Consider the following 23,542-nt stretch of genomic DNA (forward strand, 5'->3'; position numbering starts at 1 on the left):
CATCGTAATGAGTGTAAATGTTTTGTCATGATTTCATCGTACATGTTTTGTCATGATTTCATCGTACATGTTTTGTCGAAACTTCTTCGTATATGCTTTGTCAAGACTTCTTCATCGGAATGAGCGTAAATCAGACAAAAATATATTTTAGGTGAAGAGGTGAGATCTCACCTCTTTTCTCACCTCTTTTCTCACCTCATGAATTTTCATGACTTCTTCATCGTATATGCTTTGTCAAACATGAACGTATATGCTTTGTCATGACTTCATCGTAATGAGCGTATATGCTTTGTCATGACTTCATCGTAATGAGCGTAAATCAGACAAAAATAATGTTTATGTTAGAATGTTAGATCTAACACCTTTTCTAACATGTTTTCTAACATGGAGGATTTCATTAGATATACACATTCTTCCTTCATTTCATTCTATACACAATTTATATCATAGACGATTTAATAGATATAATACTTTACTGTTTCATTAGATATACACATTCTTCCTTCATTTCATTCTATACACAATTTACATCATAGACGATTTAATAGATATAATACTTTACTGTTTCATCTGATATAAACATTCTTCCCTAAACATTATTTTAGTTAAAGTCCATCAAATATTTTTAGGATACTTTCACCAAATAATATTTATATCTAATGAAATCCTCCATGTTAGAAAACATGTTAGAAAAGGTGTTAGATCTAACATTCTAACATAAACATTATTTTTGTCTGATTTACGCTCATTACGATGAAGTCATGACAAAGCATATACGATGAAGAAGTCATGAAAATTCATGAGGTGAGAAAAGAGGTGAGAAAAGAGGTGAGATCTCACCTCTTCACCTAAAATATATTTTTGTCTGATTTACGCTCATTCCGATGAAGAAGTCTTGACAAAGCATATACGAAGAAGTTTCGACAAAACATGTACGATGAAATCATGACAAAACATGTACGATGAAATCATGACAAAACATTTACACTCATTACGATGAAGAAGTCTTGACAAAACATTTACGCTCATTCCGATGAAGAAGTCATGACAAAGCATATACGATGAAATCATGACAAAACATTTACACTCATTACGATGAAGAAGTCTTGACAAAACATTTACGCTCATTCCGATGAAGAAGTCATGACAAAGCATATACGTTCATGTTTGACAAAGCATATACGATGAAGAAGTCATGAAAATTCATGAGGTGAGAAAAGAGGTGAGAAAAGAGGTGAGATCTCACCTCTTCACCTAAAATATATTTTTGTCTGATTTACGCTCATTCCGATGAAGAAGTCTTGACAAAGCATATACGAAGAAGTTTCGACAAAACATGTACGATGAAATCATGACAAAACATATACGCTCATTACGATGAAGTCATGACAAAACATTTACGATGAAATCATGACAAAACATTTACACTCATTACGATGAAGAAGTCTTGACAAAACATTTACACTCATTCCGATGAAGAAGTCATGACAAAGCATATACGTTCATGTTTGACAAAGCATATACGATGAAGAAGTCATGAAAATTCATGAGGTGAGAAAAGAGGTGAGAAAAGAGGTGAGATCTCACCTCTTCACCTAAAATATATTTTTGTCTGATTTACGCTCATTCCGATGAAGAAGTCTTGACAAAGCATATACGAAGAAGTTTCGACAAAACATGTACGATGAAATCATGACAAAACATGTACGATGAAATCATGACAAAACATTTACACTCATTCCGATGAAGAAGTCATGACAAAGCATTTACGATGAAATCATGACAAAACATTTACGATGAAATCATGACAAAACATGTACGATGAAATCATGACAAAACATTTACGCTCATTCCGATGAAGAAGTCATGACAAAGCATATACGTTCATGTTTGACAAAGCATATACGATGAAGAAGTCATGAAAATTCATGAGGTGAGAAAAGAGGTGAGAAAAGAGGTGAGATCTCACCTCTTCACCTAAAATATATTTTTGTCTGATTTACGCTCATTACGATGAAGTCATGACAAAACATATACGATGAAGTCATGACAAAACATTTACGATGAAATCATGACAAAGCATATACGCTCATTACGATGAAGTCATGACAAAACATTTACGCTCATGTTTGACAAAACATAAACGAAGAAGTCTTGACAAAACATTTACGTAAACATTTATTTCCTGTGTTGTTGTCAAAATGTCATGTTGTCACACTTTTTAAGAGAAGTTAATTAACCGAGTGACACATGGTGACGTAGTGACACCTTCAGTTCTTCAAAAATAATTCATAACTGCCTTCCCCTGCTGTGTTGTCAAAATGTCATGTTGTCTCATTTTTTCAGAGAAGTTCATTAACCTGGTAGCACATGGTAACATGGTAGCACCTTCAGTTCTTCAAAAATAATTCATAACTGCCTTCCTCCTGTGTTGTTGTCAAACATGAACGTAAACATTATTTTTGGTTCATTTACACTCATTACGATGAAATCTTGACAAATCATTTACGATAAAATCATGACAAAACATATACGATGAAATCATGACAAAACATATACGAAGAAACCTTGACAAAACATTTACGATGAAATCATGACAAAACATATACGTTCATGTTTGACAAAACATATACGAAGAAGTCTATGAACATAATAATATTTCAAACCAGGAGCCAAATTCTTGCGATTTTCATATGGAATCTCTTCTCTCGGTTTTCCGAGGTAAGCAATTATATGAAATCATTTACACTCATTACGATGAAGTCATGACAAAACATTTACGTTCATGTTTGACAAAACATTTACGTTCATGTTTGACAAAACATATACGAAGAAGTCATGACAAAACATATACGAAGAAGTCATGATAAAACATATACGAAGAAGTCATGATAAAACATTTACGTTCATGTTTGACAAAACATATACGAAGAAGTCATGACAAAACATATACGAAGAAGTCATGATAAAACATATACGTTCATGTTTGACAAAACATATACGAAGAAGTCTATGAACATAATAATATTTCAAACCAGGAGCCAAATTCTTGCGATTTTCATATGGAATCTCTTCTCTCGGTTTTCCGAGGTAAGCAATTATATGAAATCATTTACACTCATTACGATGAAGTCATGACAAAACATTTACGTTCATGTTTGACAAAACATTTACGTTCATGTTTGACAAAACATATACGAAGAAGTCATGACAAAACATATACGAAGAAGTCATGATAAAACATATACGTTCATGTTTGACAAAACATATACGATGAAGTCATGACAAAGCATATACGAAGAAGTCTTGACAAAACATATACGAAGAAACCTTGACAAAGCATATACGATTAAATCATGACAAAGCATATACGAAGAAGTCATGACAAAACATATACGAAGAAGTCTTGACAAAACATATACGATTAAATCATGACAAAACATATACGAAGAAATCATGACAAAGCATATACGATTAAATCATGACAAAACATTTATGTTATACAGTAATGTTAGTCATGAATGTTTGTCCTAAGTGTTGGCGTTAGTGTTGAAAAATAATGTTTGTCCTACATGAAGCCGTACAAGCGTTTGAATTTGTTTATGAATAAAATTACACTCTTGTTTTCTGTATCTATCATACAAACATAAGCAGCACCTGTTTTTGTAAAGTTTATATGAAGTTTTCGATAGTTAAGACCTGTATAATAATAGAATGCGTCCTCATTCTCAACATAGTAGTAGAACTCAAACGAATGCTTACCATAATCTGTTATTTCAACAGCTTCGTCAGATATTTCATCAACGAACTCATAAACTATATCGCCATACTTGCTTTTATTTCTATTGTTTTCAGATCTAGAACACCAACGAAGGTTTGAGATTCTGTTGTCCGTTCTATCATGATTTATATGGTCTATTTCTTTCAAATTGTTTGGATTTTCAATCCACTGTTCTGCAATAATTCTATGCTTTAAGTACATTTTGTTGTTTAAACTAAGCTCAATATAACCATGATTATTTAAGCATTCACTCTTAATATGTTTGTTTTTCTTTCGACGAATAGTAAAAGGATATGTCGTACAAATCTCATAATCTTCATGATTTCTCAATGTTTCCCATTGAGTTTGTTCCCCACTAACGTTCTCATTGACGTCCTCAATATCTTCTTCCTCACTGAACTCGTCAATATTTTCACTAGCTCCTTCTGTAATGTTTTCATCGGCATTGTCATTGACTTCTTCTGTAATGTTAGATGTTGTTGTTTCGCTCATGTTCTTTCACTAATGTTAAAAAGTTATGTTGTACGAATTTTGAACAGAATTTAGAGCAGTTATGAAACAATGAAGTACTTTTACGCTATTGAAAGGAACTATGAGAGTGAAGTACATGACAGCAATGACAAAAGGAACTAATATCAAACCTAATGAAATCGCTCACGAGGACATAGAGCTTAACAAGTACTTTGTGGAGTATCTTATAAGTGAAGAGTATGTAAGACCTTACTTCATGTTTGACAGCATGAATGAGGATGTTATTTCATGGTTAAAGAATATAAGCAATGTTTTCGGTAAGTACGTCATAGATGACAAAGGTCTTGTTGTATTTTATGAGACAGCAATACGAACACAGGAACTAATGGATATTATGCACTCAACAGCAAAGAAAGGATTTAGTACTATTGGTATGAATGAACATTGCAGGAATGACATATACAACCTATGCTCACGAAAGCCTTACACAAAAGCAATACAAATGATAGAACATAAGTGTCTAAGGTCAGCAAATGAAATCATTACTGTCAGTGGTTATGAAAGAACTGTTAGCAAAGATGAGTGGAAACAGCTATTCATATTAAGGAAGGACGTTGCTGAACTAGTTAAACCTGTTGCACAAACATTGTTTCAGATAAGACCAGCAATGACTAAGAACCCTTTGACCTTAGTCAATGAGACCATAGAGGTTGAAGATAATGACATGAAAGAACTAGGAATGAATGAGAGAAGTTGTGAAGGATGTTTGAGTCAAAACACATGGTTCTTCAGAGCTGTTAAGAAACTTAGTAAAGAACGACAGAAATATTTTTATAGAGAAGTATTGCAAAGGATGTGTAAATGAATTGTTTGAAATAGAACTTAGAGACACTTTCACACTAAAGGACTTGAGGAAAAATAAGTACATGAGTGAGGACGGTATTGACATAGCTAGTGTTATAAATGACTTAAGAAGATGTGTTGTCGTTATTGACGGAGCACGTATGACATATCTAGTGAAAGATTATGATGGAATACGAGACACAACAACACTTGTGTCAGTAGATAGCAAGGAATTCAATAAGCTCATGAAGAGTGTTTATGTAGGACGTATTGAGGAGAAGGATGTGAACGCACTGATGATTTATGAAGCGGGTCAGAACAAGAACTATCTTATGAAGTCAGGCATGAGATTCTTTGACGAAAGAGATGACATTTACAGCTATTTCAGAGGATATGAGTATGAGGTACTGAATGAAGTAGATGAAAGCGTTATTGAAGGATATTTGAAACATGTTCACGATGTCATATGTAATGAGGATGAAGAGCTTTATGAGTATGTTTTGAACTGGTTCGCCTACATCGTTCAAAATCCTTGTGGAAAGACTGGAACAGTACTTTTGTTAATAGGAAAGCAAGGAACTGGTAAGAATGTACTTAGTAATGTTCTATGCGAGCTCATTAGCAAGTACGCCAACAATAATATAACGGCAATAGAGAATGTGGTTGGTAGATTCAATGCTGCTATTGAGAACATGAAGCTCATCGTATGCAATGAACTAAGCTCATGCGATACGTCTAAGGTCATGAACCACGACGCACTAAAGTCAATAGTAACAGAGACTCAGTTGGACTTAAATCAGAAGTGTCAGCCAGTAAGAAAGATAGAGAATGTTTGTAATATCATCATGATATCTAACAACTTCAACTCAGTAAAGATTGACAAAGACGACAGAAGATTTGTTGTCATTGACGTAAGCAGCAGATACAAAGGAAATTACGAATATTTCTCAAATCTCATTGAAAGCTTTAATGAAGAGTTTTATTCAAACTTACTGACGTACTTCATGAGAAAGATTTAAGTGAATTTGATGTAAGGAAGATACCATTCACCAGGGCTAAACAAGAACTCATCGAAATGAACAAAACACCTTACCAAATGTTTTACGAGGAGTTCTATGAAAAGTTTGTATCCGGATGGAATTGTACAGAGTGCTACAGAAGATATAAAGAATTTGCGAAGGAGAATGAATTCTTTGCATGTAGTTCAAATGTATTTGGTGGCAAGATGAGAGAATTTGTGAAGAGAAGTAGAAAGCGAGACGGTTCTGCAAGAAGTTATATTTACGAAGCAAGTATGATATTAGAAGGTCGTGGAAAGAAAGAAACAGTGAATTATGAGGAAGTGCTTGAAAAATTCATGGAGTACATGGGAAGCAATATAACATACAACAAAGACATATACAGTGAGTTTAAGTACTACTGTGAACAGCATGAGATTGAAGTAATGAGTAAAGGAGACTTTGAAACGCTTATGAAAGACAGTGAGGAGGTCGTACATGAGAACAGTGTTGAAATAGTTCATGAGAACAGTGAGGAGGTCATACATGAGAACAGTGATGAAATAGTTCATGAGAACAGTGAGGAGGTCATACATGAGAACAATGATGAAATAGTTCATGAGAACAGTAAGGAGGTCGTTCATGAGAACAGTGATGAAATAGTTCATGAGAACAGTGAGGAGGTCATACATGAGAACAGTGATGAAATAGTTCATGAGAACAGTGAGGAGGTCATACATGAGAACAGTGATGAAATAGTTCATGAGAACAGTGAGGAGGTCATACATGAGAACAGTGATGAAATAGTTCACGATGTCGTTCGTGAAGAAGCCATTGCAACAAAGAATGAGATAAAGGATTTCATAGAACTTAACAAGGAGGAGTTTAAAGAAGGCTATGAAGTGAAAAGATGTGAAGAAGATTTCTTGGCGTATTTGAAGAAAAAGAGACTAAAGCCAATGGCTCAAAATAAGTTTCAATCGATGTTTGAAAAGAAACGTTTGAGCTATGGTGGTGTAAGAAGCACATATTACTTTGTTAAGAAGTGAGGACATTTATTTTTGTCGTTAGTGAGAGAATAAATTAAATCATGAACTTTGCCATGGTCTCTGTCCCTAGTAGTTTTCATTAAGTTCTGGAAATAATGAAAGTCATAAACTTTGCCATGGTCTCTGTCCCTAGTAGTTTTCATTATCTCACAGAGTTAATGAAAGTCATACTTTCTATCAGATGAAGCATGCAGATGAACATAATGAAAGTTAGTGAGTTTGCCACGAGTTATGAATAAAATATTGGCATATTAGATGAGATAGCTGATGAAACAGATGAAGATAAATTAAATCTTGGACTTTGCCACACTCTGTCCCTAGTTCCTCAAAATCCTTGACAACGTTGCTTAGAAATTTTGGTTCAAAACCTCATCTGATTTTAATCTGTTATGCTACCTGTTAAGTTTCGCGAGATTATAAATGTCATGGAGTTATATAAAAAGGAGGGACAGCTAGGGACACTGGAAGTACTTGTAAGGCTATCTGTTAAGATTGCATGAAATACTAAAAAGTCATGAAATCCATTATCGCTGTGCTAGCTTCACCTTAGAGTAAAATGACGACTAAAGTCACTGAAGCAATGAAACAAAAGTTTTTGGTAGAATACATTAAATCAGGAACTATTCCAGAAGGTTTTTACATTCATACTATGAAGGATGGTAGAGTTCAGTTTAGAAAGATAAAGCAACCATTAGATAAAGAAGGAATTTTGAGAAAGATTAAACTTCATGAGGACAACATTGCTGAACTTAAGAAGAAGTTAGAAGAGTTGGAGAAAGCAGACGACAGTGAGTTATAAAGCAATGAATTCAACAGGGTAGAAATGAGGTTAGAAATCGGGTTAGAAATCGGGTTAGATCTCACCACTTCACCTAAATTTATTTTTGTGCTATGTTTTCATACGTGTGAGGGTGGTGATATCATTTATTTTTTATTTTATTTTTTAAAATTATTTTTATTTTATTTGGATGTAATGACAGAACAAAAGCAACTCATACAAATCAAAACATATAACAAACATACATTTAAACATTTATTCTTCCTTCCTGAGCATAACATGTTCTTTCAAATACATCCGAGACCAGTTGACTTTTCATTGACTGTTTATAAAGATAGAAATAGTTATATCATTAAACCATACGATGACGAAGGTAAGTTATGTAAATTGTACGTTAAGAAGTTAGAGAAAGTTTATGGCTTCAAGTATGACTACAATAGGGTTAACACTGATGATGAAGATATTGAGGAAAATTTATGAGAACATTAGTGAAGTTGTTAGTGAGAACGATAGTGAGGTGAAATTGTTGGCGGCTTTGTAAATATTTAAGGTTAAGTTAGTTTTTACGTTCATGTTGTAAAATATACGTTAACGGTTTTGTAAAGTGTCAAATTCACAAGTATTGGGTAAGGTGGAACGCAGTGCCACCATACTCAAGACTTGTATACTAACTAAAAAAAGTTATTTATCAAATTCTTCGCTTATCAGTCGTGTTTTTCATCAACGCAAGACAAAATTTCTCGATTATTTAAGGAAATCTAAAATCTTAGGAAAGATAAAAGCCCTCTTTGTTCGTGATGAATATCAACAAAGAGGGCTGCCGCACGCCAATATACTTATCTGGAGTGATTTTGATACAGATGACATAGAGAAGGTTGATAGCGTTGTTACATGCTGCATTCCTGATGATGACTTTAATTTACAAAATAAAGAGAGGAATGAAGATTTAATTCAATTAATTAAGAAATATGAAACGCATACTTGCACACATCGATGTCGAGATAAGAATGGAAAATGCATATACGGTTATCCAAAACCACCAAGAGAGCAAACTCAATTAATTAAAAAAAGATATGAATTAAAAAGAAATCAATCTGCAGCTAACATTGTTCCTTATAATCCACAATTACTAATGTTCTATCGTGCTCATTTAGAAATTGAAATTGTTAATTCTACAGAACCAATCGGGTATATGGTAAAATACGTTTCTAAAAATAATGAATCATCTGATATAACATTGCAAGAAAAAAAAATATTTTAAAGGAAAAGAAATAAAACCAAATAATTATTTATACCAGTACGCTGCATCATTGTGCGTTCCGGCATGCTATTGTTTTGCAGTAATGGCATCTTATAAACAAAAAATCTTAAATCCTGCAGTTTGTATTCTTAGTTTTCATCTTCCTGGACAAAGAAAAATATTCACAAAGCCGAATGTGGATGATTCATATGTCCAGAAGATTCTGGAATCAACAATGAGCCAGTTAGAGCGATATTTTGCCAGACCTCCGGGACCTAATATGGATGCTTTAACCTTTTGTCAATATAAATCAAATTTTATGTTAGTAGATGAATCACAATCAAATATTTTAGATTCTGGAATACCTGTTAAAGGTGTTAAAGAAAGGAAGAAGAAAAAATTTGTACATTAAAAACAGTGAAAATTGCCAATATTCAAATGTTTGCATTACGTTTAATAATATTAGCTATTGCAGCTAGGTCTTTTGATGATTATCAGACTTATGAAAATATTAGATACAACAATTTTGATGAATGTGCACGTGCAATGGGATTAATTAAAGATGATAATAGATTTGAAATTGCTCTCAGAGATGCAATTGCACATCATCGTCCGCCATCTGATCTTAGATTTTTGTTTGTTCTATTTTGCAAACAAGGTGCTCCTTTTAATATGCTTCTAAATATGTTTAAAGATAATCTAAAGGATGAAGATCATACTGAATTATTGTTTATGGAAATATTAACATCAACATTCATTCACTTAAGGGTTCCTCTGCCAGAAGAGTTACACCAATATATCCATAATATAAACCCATTTAATCATAATACAAAATTTATTTCGCCAGATTTAGAAGAACATCAGGTCGAAATTGCTGATTCTATTGTAGACTTTGTATGAAATGAACCTCAAAATACTAACAAACCAAAACTTTTATTTTTACAAGGCAGGGCTGGCACAGGCAAAACCTTTGTCATGAAGCATGTTATAACGGTGTTTATATTAACAGACCAGTCAATAGGTAGTTTAAAGGTAATTCTATTTCCATTTATTTTAACATTTTCGTCTTCAGAACTGAAAGCAACTGTTAAAGGTACTTGTCTATACATTTATTACAAACAAAAATATATCATTTATTCTTTCTTCTCAACGGATTCAGCCTTTTCCTTCTCCGCCTTTTCTTTAGCCTCACGTTCTCTTTTTGCTTTCATTCGCGGGTTCTTCTCTCTTCCTGCAGCTAATGCGGCTAACTGCTTTTCACTTAATTTCCTTTTTGGTTTTTCTGGTTTTTCTTCTGTTTTTGATGTCTTTAGTTCTGTTAATATCTGCTCACGAATTTCTTTTTTGATGGCTTCAATATCTAATCCCTGACTCATTTGATTACCGATAAAAAATTCAAAATTTAAAAATTTTATTTGAATTAAATATGAGCCTATCAAAATCTGAGAGACGATCGATTATATTAAATGATGCAAGAGGAATTCAGCATCCATTATATTATGTATCAACAAGTAAAGATGGAAAAATTTATGTAAGAAAAAGAAGAGTTCCATTAACGAATTCGGAAACTGATAAAATAGATATTAAACCTCCTCCATCTGAAACGAAATCAGAACCTAAACCAGGACCTTCGGTCTTGGCGCAGAGCGCCGAAATAAAATCAGAACCTAAACCAGAACCTAAACCCGATGTACTTTCGATAACGAATCAAGAATTAATAGCTAAATTTGTAAATTTCATTGAAAAGCAAACGGAATCAAAAAATCCAGACCCACCAGTAAAAGAACAGGAAACCAAAATTAATGAAGAGTTTGTTAAAAACGTAAAACATGAAATTATTGAACAAAAGAAACAAATTCCTCAACTAAGAAGAAGAGTTAGAATATTAAACAAAATAAATATTAGTTAGTATACAAGTCTCGTGTACTGTGGCACTGCGTTCCTCCGTACGCAATACTTGTGAATTTGACACTTTACAAAACCGTTAACATATATTTTACAACACAAACGCAAAAACTAACTTAACATTAAATATTTACAAAACCGCCAACCACTTCACTTCACTAACGAACTCACTAATGTAAAAATAAACGTTCTCACTATCGTTCTCACTAACAACTTCACTAATGTTCTCATAAATTTTCCTCAATATCTTCATCATCAGTGTTAACCCTATTGTAGTCATACTTGAAGCCATAAACTTTCTCTAACTTCTTAACGTACAATTTACATAACTTACCTTCGTCATCATATGGTTTAATGATATAACTATTTCTATCTTTATACACAGTCAATGAAAAGTCAACTGGTCTCGGATGTATTTGAAAGAACATGTTATGCTCAGGAAGGAAGAATAAATGTTTAAATGTATGTTTGTTATACTGTGGAATTCGAATGAGTTGCTTTTGTTCTGTCATTTACATCCAAATAAAAATTTTCAGTAAAAATAAAAAATAAACTTAAAAATTAATGATATCACCACCCTCACATGTATGAAAACATAGCACAAAAATAAATTTAGGTGAAGTGGTGACATCTCACCCGTTTTCTCACCTGTTTTCTCACCCGTTGAATTCATTACTTTATAACTCTCTTCCTTGGTTTCTTTTTAGTTGCTTTCTTCACGTCTGTCTCCAGCTTGACTGTCTTTCTTCTTCGTCCGTAATGATACCAGTTACTTCCACCAGTCAATGGGTCAAATGGTCTTTCGTAAGGATTTCCATACATTCCATAGGGACCATACGGAAGAACTACTGGTGGAGAAGAAACATTTTCTTTAGTTCCATCGAATCTATTTAAATGCATTGTTTCACCTTTCATCTGGTCATTAAAGTCTTTTGCGTGTTTTGCAAACTCATCGTCCTTTCCTAAAGCATTTTCTGACTCAGTCGCAACCAAATTGGATGCTTTATTTATGAGTCCTATTTTATTTAATCTTAACTTCTTTGCAACCCAGCCTCCAATCTTTCCTTTATTTGCATCTAATGTCTTCGAAACTCTTCCTCCACTCATTTTATTTACTGCGTCATAAGCCCCAAGTGCTTTTGCTCCAAATGCTAATGCTTTTGTTCCCATTGCGCCTAAAGCTGCCCAAGCTACCATTTACACCATATTAAAATCATCTCTCTTCAATATTATCTCATAAAAGTTCTCGTTACTGGAGAAAGTCAATGAAACATAAACATTCTCATGGACTTCGTCCTCGCCGCGTTGCGGCTTCATAAACTTCTTTCTTATCTCATCTATACGCTTCAAAATGTCTGAACAATTGCTAACATCTTCTACAACAGTTATTTCATCATGAATGACCTTTAAAAACAAGCTCATTTAATATGCTATTAAAATCATCTCAATAATGAGTCCATCCTTTCCATCTTTAGGTAGCACAACATCTTTCATTGAAGAAGGTTCAACAAGTCTTATGTTAAACTTACTGACAAAGTTTGTTATACTATAATGCTTCGGTGGCGAATACATATAGTTTGAAAGACATAATATAGATTTCAGCAAATTCACTTATACTGGATTTTTAACAATGTTCTCACGAGACCAAAATACCACCAATTGACAATCTTGTAAGCAATCCTGCTGAACCTTCTACTGTAAACGTCGATGGTAACATTCCACGAAGGTCATCTATTGACATCGTTGAGTCACTGAATTTAAATATTTTCTTAAAGCAATCGTCATTAATCCTAACATGGCATAGCTTTGAAGTTTTCATTCGAATATACATCTGCTTCATTAAATGTAAAACCTGACTTCTTTGCAGAGACGACTTTAAAAATCTATTGCATTTGTTTCAAAATTATACGCTATGGTAACTTCTGAAGGTAATGGATGTCCTTCCGCAGTCAGTTGTTCTCTCACTACCGTTTGAAGCTTTGTGTTAAAAAACTTTCATGTCATCTCCTGTGTCTAGGTTCACATACACAGCAACAGGAAAACTATCTTGCTTCTTTGTTTCATCATTATACCTCAAACATTAAAGTTCTTCAATAATATTGTTCTTCCTGCTGGAATACTTCGAACCTGTCTTATTTCAATAGCTTTCTCACCTCCTACATACTCTACCCAGTGTCTTGGATATTCATAAGTATACTGACTTTCTTGAATTTTGGTAGGTTTCATCATAACGTGTTCATAGTATATCTTTATACTCTTGTCAGTTAGACTCGGTGCTATGTTCTGAATATTTCTGACTTGCATTTTTAATGAAGATAAAATGAAGCATTTAATACATGACGTAGATGAAGACATGAATGAAACTACAGACAAACTTAACTCTTCTCTCATTCTTCCTTTCAGTAAGGACTATGAGTTCTGTTCAAATGGTGTGTATTTCTATTGTGGAAAGATGGGTTCAGGTAAGACATTTAACCTCATTCGTCATATACTCATAACAGAACGTTTAGGTCAAGATTCATATTATGACCAAATCATTATATCAGCAACTTCAGACTCTATGGACTCAACAGCGAAAACATTTATGTCAAAAGTTCAAGCCTCTGTCGTTAAAGTTCCAGACAGTGAACTCATTGAATTTCTTCAACGTTACATTCGACGTAAGAGGAAATATTATGCCATCGTTGAATTTATACAGTCAGGAATGCAAAAGACTTCAGAAGAGATGGAAAGAATTATTGACAAACACCACTTACGTCAATACTCAGGAGTTTACGATATGAAACGACTTACAAACTACATTCTGTCAAAACTTTCAAAATACCCCTTCAAAAAATATCCTTCAAACACTCTGCTCGTTTGCGACGACTTCGCTGGTAAAGGTTTAGTGTCAAAGCCTGACTCACCATTAGCTAACATCATTACTAAAGTCAGACATTACCACTTAACTGTAGCAATACTTATGCAAACATGGAGGTTTTTAGCTTTAAACATAAAACGTCTCATAACTGACTTCGTTATCTTTCAAGGTTTCTCACGCTATGATATTGAACTCATTTGGAAACAGTCAGGTATAACATTACCTTTTGAAGAAATTTGGGAAGCATATAAGTCTCTCATCTCTCCTCGTTCATACCTTGAGATTCATATCATGACTAATACCATTAAAGTCAAAAATATTCCATGGGAACGACCAACATTGTTTTAAAGTTTAACCTTCAATTGACTGATGGTAAACAAATTCCATGCATCTCTGTCGCCATTTCTGTTAATATTTTTGCTGTCATTCATATCATCCACTTCCCCATCCGTTAGCTTTTGAGGATATGCGTTAGAATAGCTGTTCTTAAATGAAGGCTTTTCACCTTTGAGAGCATAAACTCTATAACTTTCTGCATACTTTATGTTTGAACCTCCTGAGCCATCATTGACATAAATTTTTATAGGCTTCCACCCTTTGTTCATGTTCCTGCTTCTTCCCTTAGCTCTTTTGTTCAGTAGTTCTACATCTTTATACACAGCACCTGTCTCAGTGAATTCAACAATATTTTCATTCGTTAGCTTTACATTCAAACCCTTGTCGAGTATATTGTTCATTTCATACATATAAAAGGTTTTTATTCTATATGAAATGAGAAGCAAATCCATCTTAGCTGGTGCCGTTAATGTTCCAATTGAACCAACATCAAATGTTGACTCACGAACGACAAACAATATTGTCATAAAGAACTATAGTTCAGAGTGTTTGAAAGAGCCAGAACCAGAACTGAAATCCGTGAATTTAAACTCAGCTTCAAACGCTAACGCTACATCAGATGTTAAGTTAGAGTATCCACCACTGGACCAAATTCTTTCAAGAGAAGCCAACGACAACCCTTACACAAATGTTCAAACAAATCCTTCAGATAACGTAGACCATTACCTTCTTCAGTTATATCAAACTATCTTACTCAAAGACGATAAGAAGCTTTTGGTAAATCTTATAAGCAAGAACCAAATAATTCTAACAAAGGAGGACCTTGAAAATGTTATATCACGAATAACAGGGAAACAATGTGTCATTGACTATCTCGACCCTGAAATCGAATGCTGTGGTCAAACGCCACCATTCATGAAAATAGGTAACATCCGCATCATTGAAACACCAGGAACTACAGGAGTTGAGTTTAAGTATAAATATTCGAATGAATATACAAAACTTTCAACAGAATATAAACTTTGTTTGAAATATGTTTTAGTAAATTAAAGCAATTTGTAATATCTATCCAAAACTTCTTCACACAGTATCGAACTCATCTTCATAATGCAAACCTAATCTTATTGACTTGGTGCAGTTTTCACTAACACAATATAGCGCTTTGCGCTCGGCGCCTTTGACGCCTTTTTCTGTTCTCTTGACTGACATAACTAACTCATTTGTTTCATCAAACAGCAACAACCAAAGTTCATGACCTAATACATAACATTCATACTTTATATTTTTAGCTCTGAGTTCTCTTGTAAGCTGTTGCATTTAATATTTTCTAAAAAGTCAACTTCAACAGTCATTCGCACTGGTGCCTTCAGTTCTACAGGCTCGCCTTGAAAGTCAACAAGTCTGAATTGCATGTCTTTCAAATTATGAGGACTAATGCGAATCCATTTACCTAAATGAGTTGCTATGACAGGAACGTTTGGAATGAACATTGAATTGACTGCATAACAGAAAGACTTATATTCTACTGAACCTTTACTATTAACTCCTGAAATGCCTGTGACATTAGCTATTTTAGACTCAATGTACAAACATTACCATAACATACGTATGGAACAGATTTCATCTCAATCGTTTTGTCAACACTTTTCAAAGGAAATGTCATATGGTATGCTCCCAGAAGCAATTGAACTCTATGACTCATTCGTGTTATCTTAAACTCCTTTGCATAACTGAACTTCAAAACTCCTGCAATAAGTTTAACATTCATTAAGTTTTCTTCGTTATCCTTGTTTATTGTAGTATTTATGAGAGCATTTAACACTCCAGCTAATGTTTCCATCTTATATTCTACATTATTGTGAAATCTTATTTCGTGCTTCTTTCCATCTATTTCAAGCTCCATGAAATCTGTTTCATCTGTTATAACGAATGAAGCGATAGTATTGAAGTCAACCATTCTGAATGCAAGTGGCTCATTCTGTAGACCTAAGTTTGTTTGTAGCTTTACTGTCCCGTATTCGTTTGGGTCTGTACTTTGCAAATAGAACAACATTTTATTCTCATTAAAATATGAGTATAGCTGCATATGCGTATGAAGCTGACAGAGCTAAACGTTTATATTTTGGTCAATACTCTCTCACACTTACTGACAAATATATTGTTATCAGTGATGGAAATACCGAGAAATACATAACATGGAAGGACTATGAAAAGTTTGACCCTATTTTAACTCCATGCACTATGCCATTCATTGTAAATGGTGAAGTTGTCATGAAGAACGACACAACAGTATATAAGTCTGTTCATGAAGCATTAGAATATATGTTGAATCATAACCCAAAAAGATTCGATCCAAGCACTACACCATGTGCAATGCCTTTTATTAAGGACGGTGAAATCGTAAGAGTTCGGATTCAACGGTTTACACAGCTGTTCAAAACAGTTTACAAAACATTTTAGCGAATATCTTTAATTCAGAAACTACAGAAATGAAATTACCATATATAACAGATGCTAAAGAAATTAAATCAAAAACGACAACATTATTTACGTCACTTAATGATTTAATGACTTATATCATTAATATTCCTGCACCAACTACAGGATTTGATCCAAACTCGACGGTTTGCAGTGTACCTTTCATTAACGACAGTTCATTAATTACTTTAAGGGATTCGACAGTAAATGAATCATTAAAGGCGTCATTAATGAAAATCATTGATTTTAACTCATTCATGAATACATATAATTCATTCATTAATGTTTCATATGCTTCTAAAGAAGGTGAGCCAAAAACTATCAATAAAGCGGTGTATGAAATAAAAGCATCAACGACGAAATTGAATTCGTTAACTTTTGACGGTGATAGTTTCGTTAATGACATAACATCAGGGAAAACAATTTTAACGAAAGAATATTTAAAATCTCATGTTAGTGAGTTCGTTGAAATTGAAAAAGAAGGTGGAATTAAGTTCGATCCACTGAATTTCATTTTCAGCTTAGCGAATGCGGGTGTTAGTTTCGCTGAATGGACAACTATACAGAGTGAAATAAATGCAATATGGACGTTTTTGGGGTCAAAAGCGGGAATGGGTGAGCTTGTAAATGCTGCAAGAACATTAGGTGAAACAGGAAATTTTGTAGATGGTTTTAAAAGACTTGTTTCAAATGTTTTAACAAACACAAAGAAATTATTTAGATATACCATACATAACGGACGGATTTTCGAACAGGTAGCAACAAACCCTCCGGTTATGGCTGCGTTGATGATGGTTAGAGATATAAAACCACGTAACGACGGGAACGAAGAACATGAACAACAGAGCCCAACGGGCTCAGAGCCACATAGTGGCGAGGATACTGGTCAGGTTATTCGAGACATTAAAAACGTGTATCCTGAAGTTATTGATTTATTTAGAGGAGTTAATGATTCAATTTCAAAACATTCTATAACCCTCGATGAAGAGAATAAATTAACAGATTATATATTCGTCATTATTGCAGAATTAATGAAGAGAATAAATGAAAAAGGAATTGGTGATATCATTAATGTCAGCGATGTAATGATGAAAAGAAATTTTGACTCATTATTTACAAAACCGAAAACAGAATATAGTCTTTATGACGTAATTACCGAATTAATGAAAAAGATTAATGATAATAAGAGTTCTGGCGGAAGAGTTGAATTAGAAGTGAATGATGTTAATGAGAAATTAGCCGAAAAAGCAGATAAAAACCACGTTCATTATATAACTTCAGACGAACAGATTATAACGGACTACCATGGATATTTAACACGAAGTGATGAAGCGAAGACAAAAAATGTTAATGAAAGAAGATATAAATACATTCGTGCTAAAGGTTATGACATAAGCTGTACTGTACAGTATGATGTAGCTAAAGCACCAGAAGCATTTGGTTATACCGGTGAAATTTATGCCTCTACTTTCAATGTTAACGGTGTATTAGTTGAACCAAGATTTACTTTGAGAGTTAAGTCAAAAATAACGTTTGAAGATGCTATTAAAAGTAAAGCTGACAAAGTGAACTCGACGCAATGAACAAAGTTTTGAAATCTCATAAACACAACATCTCCGATATAAATGAACTTCAAGCTACATTAGACAGTAAAGCCGACAAGAACCATACACATAAATCCTTCACTACTGTTAGAGCAGACGACATAATATTGAACTTTGACCTTGGTTCAAGTGCACCATTAGAAATCCAAGTACAAGCGTAAAAGATACACTAAACTCCTTAAATAAAATGTATGAATATCGAAGGTCATGTCAGAAACTTTGAAACACATGAACTACCAGCAATGTTAGATAAGAAAGCAGATAAGAACCATACACATGATTTCTTCACAACTGTTGGTATAGAAAGTATTGAAGGAACGGTTGAAGAAACTGGTGGGGATGCATTATATTGTAAACCTCCTAACTTTCCACAAGGTTTAACATCGGATGACGACATAACGACGATGAGAAACATTAGATGTAAAGATGTTTATGTCATGAAGGATGAACATAATATTAAATTCACTGCTCAAGATTTATATGATAAGAAAGCTGACAAGAACCATACACATAAATCCTTCACTACTGTTAGAGCAGACGACATAATATTGAACTTTGACCTTGGTTCAAGTGCACCATTAGAAAATCCAAGTACAAGCGTAAAAGATACTCTTAACAATTTAGATAAGAGTTGCAGGAATACCGAAGATCATGCCAGAAACTTTGAAGCATATGAACTACCAGCAATGTTAGATAAGAAAGCAGACAAAACTTATGTGGATGCAGAACTAACAAAGAAATTTTCGAAACCAGATACAATGACATTTACAACAGAAATTATAAATGGTGAACCAGCAACTCCATTTGAATTTGTTAGAGGTCTTCAACCAGATACTTTTGAATTTTTCTTGGATAATTCTATTGAACTAACATTACATTATAAAAGTGGAACAAATGCAACATTTCATCCGGGAGATACATTCCAAATGGTATTTAATGACATAAGTTCTTTAGAATATGTTTATAGAGTTATGAGCATATATGATTTAATATATCCTATAGGAGCTGTTTATACGTCTATGAATCCAATAAATCCAAACACTTTATTTGGTGGTAGATGGTATGAAATAGTTGACAGTTTTCCATTCTACACTAATACGCAGTCAATGAAGATGGGAGGTTCAAAGAAAATAGGTATTGAAAACCTTCCTTCACATATGCATAGGTTCAGTGGAAGAACATCTGTGGAAGGAAACCATTCACATTCAATAACAAAAAGAGGTTATATAAATCTTGCAGCGGGTTCGAATAGACAGGGAATGAACAGATATGATATCACAACTGACCCCAAAGATGTTAGCACAGGTATTTTCTGTGGAACTGCAGGAAATCATACACATGTTGTAGCTGGTATTACAGACCCAGCAGGTAATGGAAAAGATTATATGCCTCCTTATATAACAATGCACGCTTGGATACGAGTTGGTTAAAATCTTTAACTTTACATAAATGAGTTTGAAAGAAGTATTCGAACAACATCCATGGAGGTCTTTTAAGAAGTTCAATGAAGCTGCAAAGAGTTGGGGATTTACTAACAGAGCTGAAGTGAAAAGGTTCTTTGACAAAAATGTTGTACATCAAACAAAAATAAACCCTTACGACTACTTTTTACCAATTTACTCCAACACTCCTGACGCATACCAATTTGACACTCTCATTCAAAGCAGAAAATGTGGTCATAACCCATTCCTCATCTTCATTAATGTTAACACTCGTAAAGCATATGCATATCCAATGAGGAATAAAGGAACTCGTGAAGTGTTAAGAGTTTTACAAAAGTTTGTAGCAGAACATAGCCCAAGTACTTTAACATCAGACCAAGACAGTGCATACCTCAGCAATGAAATCACAGATTTTCTCATTAAGCATAACATAACTCACTACACTACTGAAGACCATAACCATAACATACTCGGTATCATTAATCGCTTCATAAGAACGCTCAGAGATTTAAATCAAGAGCGAGACTTTACCGAAGAAACAATGAAACATTTTCTCGAAGTATATAATTCCTCAACACATTCTACAACAGGACATACACCAAATTCAATGACACAACAACAAGAAGAAAAGTATATACAAAAGAAACGAAGCCAAACACAAAATATCAGAAATTCAACACAATTTACCCTCATTCCTGGTACAAAAGTTCGTGTAGTTCTTGACGACAAACCATTGACAAAGAAACGTTTAAGGTTAAGTAGAAACTATTATATCGTAGACTCTACGCAAGGTAATGGATATCTTATAAAAGCTGCTGACGACTCTATTGCGTTTTACCCTCGACATAAATTAGTTGAAAGTAGTAATGGCGAACTTGCTGAAACCATTGACGAAGCAAAGCGAGGAGTGGTTATTGAAATACTTGACTACAACATAAACGATGACACTTATAAAGTAAGATATGAAGGAGGCGTTGAAGATGTTATACCATCTAAGAACTTGAGAGAATCTAAACCAACTCATCTGGGACCATTAGAGCGGGAGTACTGGAAAGATAAAAACATGCCAGAAAGAATAAGAAAATTCTTCTAAACTTTTTCATTAGATGTAAATCAGACAAAAATAATGTTTAGGGTAGATGGTTAGATCTAACCTCTTTTTTCACCTGTTTTCTCACCCTCGTGAATTTTCATGAATTTCCTTAAGACAGAAAAAATAAAGTTAGTTTTATTTTATTTATTTTTTTATTTTGTATGTAAGAACAGATATGTCAAACATTGAGTTTGAAACAGTTAGAAAGATAGACAATGACACTAAAGTGGTTAGAATAGGTGATTTAAACGTAAGATACTCAAAGAAATACAACAAATATTCTTTGTCAGACATTATATCTCCATCTGAAAAGAAAACAAACCACTGGGTTAGAAATGCTTCAACTCAGAAAATTTTGACAAGAAATCCTGAGCTTATGATATCAGTAAGATTCTATGGAACTACAGCATATCTTATAGACAAAAGTCTTATACCAATAGTTTTGTTATGGATTGACCCGGTTGTTGGATATAACTTCATAACTTATGGTTCATTCGATACGGAACGTTGCAGTGAAGGCTTACTTTACATCGTTCAGAAACCGAAGGACTTCAATACAAAAAGATATAAGATAGGAAGAACATATAATATAACTCAAAGATATGACAGTACAGTCAATAGAGTCAAGGTTGTGTTTGTTAATGATATGAGAGCTGCTGAAACAGAACTACTTGAAAAGTTTGAGAAAATGTATGGTGCTCCCATGAAAGGTAAAGAAACGTTTGAAGTAGATGAGATAGATAAAGCTATAAAATTATTTGACGAAGTTGCTGAAAAATACATGTAAAGCGTTTATTTTTGGTCTTTTGTGAAAGTCAGAAAATAACGCTAATTTTTTTCTAACAAATTTTTTTATCCTGTATGTAAAGACAGATATGTCAACATTAGAGAACACAACAACTGCTATCGTTCATGAAGTCATAAATGAAGAATACGAATACATACAGTATAACAAACAATTGAGACTCATTCGTTCTGTCAAAGACGACATGTACCAAATGCAAAGTATTTTGACGGCTTGTTTTGCTCCAGATACTAAGCTTCCTAAAGACTGGTTTAGGAACCAAAGCACCATAGAACTATTAAGTGAAGCACAGCGAGACGTACTTTTTTCTGAAAACAGCGAAGCACAGCGAGTGGGTAAAAAACCCCAGTCGCCAAAACTCTATGAAAACCGTGAAAAATTGCCAAACGGTTTGAGAGGATATTATGTTCATAGACTTTTAGTAAATGCAGTTGCAATGTGGGCTTCACCACGTTATGCTTGGAATATTTACAAACTTCTTGACGAACTTCACAGACAAGAACGTGGAGAGATGGAAAAGAAACTTCAAGCAAAAGATGAAGTCATTGAATCCAAAGACAAAAGCATACAGAAAAGAATACCACGTTCAGTACCAAAAGGAAAGGAAAAGAGTTATAAGTATATGATTTACGCTGAAGAGTTGGAGAATGAAGAAGATAAAGATATGGTTATGTTGCATTTAGTCAGAAGAAACAACAAAAGCTTTTACGACCTTGCTAAAATATATAAATCTGACAGAAACTGGTTCTATCGTGAAAACTTACCGATTTCAATGACACCGAATGAGCAAATAAAAGAAATTGTCAAAAATACTCTTCCTCAAACACACTATGACATCAAAGGTTGCACAATACTTACCTTCAAAGAAGACTTACCATTACTGAAGGAAAAAATAACAGAATATTTCGATAACTTCAAAGAGGAAGAATGAACAAAAATATATTTTTGGTTAAATAGCTTCAGGGTCAATTTCTTCAACCATTTCACTTCCTTCGTCAATGTCAATTGAAGCTTCTTCAACCTTTGGTAAGAACTTTTGTATAACATCTTTGTTCGTTATTGTCTTCAGAGATGAAGGATAATATTTCACATTTATTTCACCCTTCTTATATTCTTTCTGTTCGGAAAGATTTAAAGCAATACTGAAGAAGTCAATGTTGGAGTTCTTTATAACAGTATAATGAGTATCTTTGACATTCACGAAGAAACCCTTTTGTTTCAAAACTACTGCTAACTCTTGTGAAGTATAACGTTTGCGGTCAATGACAATAGCTAATGGTCTGACATACTGACCGAACTTAGATTCTTTCACAAACTTCTTGTTAAAGATAACATTGACGTTTGAAGCACCATTGAACTCATTCTTGATGGCAGTAGCGAGAGCATTGTATGAAAAGAACTTGCAATCTTGCATGTGTTTCATTAAAATAAAAATATTAAATTATTTTGAAAAATAACTTAAAAAATGTAATCTAATTTTTCAAAAAATATTTTTTATCCGATAGAAAAGATGACAGAAAAATTAACTTTTTACATAGCGCCAGACCCTTCTTGCCCACATCCTTTTAAGCCACAATATATAGACATAGAACTAAATAGAGAAAGCGAAATTCCACAAATAGAAGAAAGCGAAATTCTACAAACAGAAGAAACATATAGAGACCTAGATAACGAAACTGGATATGCACTATTCTGGTTAGATTGTCCTTATGAAATGTATGAAAAAAAGGCTTTATATGAAGAATATAGAAAATATTGTCATGAAAACAATATAAGACCAAGCTCTAGAGAAAAATTCTATGCTGGTATAAAACATCTTTTCGAAGTTCGGAATGGCAAATATAGAAAGAAATAATTTT

General features: G+C 33.6%; 12 protein-coding genes and 2 pseudogenes across 14 annotated transcripts, besides 5 other annotated features; 11 read left to right on the forward strand and 3 right to left on the reverse strand.

Annotated features, from left to right (window-relative positions):
* Positions 1-3,568: 3,568 nt before the first annotated feature.
* On the reverse strand, positions 3,569-4,273 carry TVAGG3_0197700 (HNH endonuclease family; the record flags this gene model as incomplete). The annotated part of the gene is made up of 1 exon (XM_051226227.1): positions 3,569-4,273. One exon carries the CDS (start codon positions 4,271-4,273, stop codon positions 3,569-3,571), a length of 705 nt encoding a protein of 234 aa, XP_051111213.1.
* A 622-nt stretch (positions 4,274-4,895) lies between these two features.
* Positions 4,896-8,593: a mobile genetic element.
* Positions 4,920-6,612, forward strand: TVAGG3_0197720 (annotated as a pseudogene). Its single transcript has one exon. A coding segment is annotated over exon 1 (1,693 nt).
* TVAGG3_0197730 lies at positions 6,784-7,142 on the forward strand (annotated as a pseudogene). Its single transcript has one exon. A coding segment is annotated over exon 1 (359 nt).
* On the forward strand, positions 7,699-7,941 carry TVAGG3_0197740 (uncharacterized protein; the record flags this gene model as incomplete). Its single annotated transcript, XM_051226228.1, has 1 exon — positions 7,699-7,941. The coding sequence occupies one exon, from the start codon at positions 7,699-7,701 to the stop codon at positions 7,939-7,941; it is 243 nt and encodes an 80-aa protein (XP_051111214.1).
* Positions 7,942-8,593: a terminal%2Cinverted (terminal inverted repeat of Maverick-1C transposon ID:TVAGG3_0197710).
* A 1,562-nt stretch (positions 8,594-10,155) lies between these two features.
* Positions 10,156-23,542: part of a mobile genetic element that runs on past the window's edge.
* Positions 10,294-10,530, reverse strand: TVAGG3_0197760 (uncharacterized protein; the record flags this gene model as incomplete). Its single annotated transcript, XM_001307373.2, has 1 exon — positions 10,294-10,530. A coding segment is annotated over one exon (237 nt), but the record flags the coding sequence as incomplete, so codon positions are not given.
* Positions 10,587-11,054, forward strand: TVAGG3_0197770 (uncharacterized protein; the record flags this gene model as incomplete). The annotated part of the gene is made up of 1 exon (XM_051226229.1): positions 10,587-11,054. A coding segment is annotated over one exon (468 nt), but the record flags the coding sequence as incomplete, so codon positions are not given.
* Positions 11,064-11,755: a terminal%2Cinverted (terminal inverted repeat of Maverick-1C transposon ID:TVAGG3_0197780).
* Positions 11,064-23,542: part of a mobile genetic element that runs on past the window's edge.
* On the forward strand, positions 13,386-13,870 carry TVAGG3_0197790 (uncharacterized protein; the record flags this gene model as incomplete). The annotated part of the gene is made up of 1 exon (XM_051226230.1): positions 13,386-13,870. A coding segment is annotated over one exon (485 nt), but the record flags the coding sequence as incomplete, so codon positions are not given.
* Positions 16,829-17,876, forward strand: TVAGG3_0197800 (uncharacterized protein; the record flags this gene model as incomplete). The annotated part of the gene is made up of 1 exon (XM_051226231.1): positions 16,829-17,876. A coding segment is annotated over one exon (1,048 nt), but the record flags the coding sequence as incomplete, so codon positions are not given.
* TVAGG3_0197810 (ATP binding) lies at positions 18,586-19,773 on the forward strand (the record flags this gene model as incomplete). Its single annotated transcript, XM_051226232.1, has 1 exon — positions 18,586-19,773. One exon carries the CDS (start codon positions 18,586-18,588, stop codon positions 19,771-19,773), a length of 1,188 nt encoding a protein of 395 aa, XP_051111218.1.
* TVAGG3_0197820 (integrase core domain containing protein family) lies at positions 19,793-20,878 on the forward strand (the record flags this gene model as incomplete). The annotated part of the gene is made up of 1 exon (XM_051226233.1): positions 19,793-20,878. The coding sequence occupies one exon, from the start codon at positions 19,793-19,795 to the stop codon at positions 20,876-20,878; it is 1,086 nt and encodes a 361-aa protein (XP_051111219.1).
* TVAGG3_0197830 (organellar and viral DNA polymerase type B) lies at positions 21,054-21,665 on the forward strand (the record flags this gene model as incomplete). The annotated part of the gene is made up of 1 exon (XM_051226234.1): positions 21,054-21,665. One exon carries the CDS (start codon positions 21,054-21,056, stop codon positions 21,663-21,665), a length of 612 nt encoding a protein of 203 aa, XP_051111220.1.
* Positions 21,754-22,614, forward strand: TVAGG3_0197840 (KilA, N-terminal/APSES-type HTH, DNA-binding family; the record flags this gene model as incomplete). The annotated part of the gene is made up of 1 exon (XM_051226235.1): positions 21,754-22,614. One exon carries the CDS (start codon positions 21,754-21,756, stop codon positions 22,612-22,614), a length of 861 nt encoding a protein of 286 aa, XP_051111221.1.
* TVAGG3_0197850 (uncharacterized protein) lies at positions 22,633-23,106 on the reverse strand (the record flags this gene model as incomplete). The annotated part of the gene is made up of 1 exon (XM_051226236.1): positions 22,633-23,106. One exon carries the CDS (start codon positions 23,104-23,106, stop codon positions 22,633-22,635), a length of 474 nt encoding a protein of 157 aa, XP_051111222.1.
* On the forward strand, positions 23,194-23,538 carry TVAGG3_0197860 (uncharacterized protein; the record flags this gene model as incomplete). The annotated part of the gene is made up of 1 exon (XM_051226237.1): positions 23,194-23,538. One exon carries the CDS (start codon positions 23,194-23,196, stop codon positions 23,536-23,538), a length of 345 nt encoding a protein of 114 aa, XP_051111223.1.

The sequence above is a fragment of the Trichomonas vaginalis genome, chromosome IV (assembly GCF_026262505.1).
Source record: "Trichomonas vaginalis G3 chromosome IV, whole genome shotgun sequence".
NCBI classification, from domain to species: Eukaryota; Parabasalia; order Trichomonadida; family Trichomonadidae; genus Trichomonas; species Trichomonas vaginalis.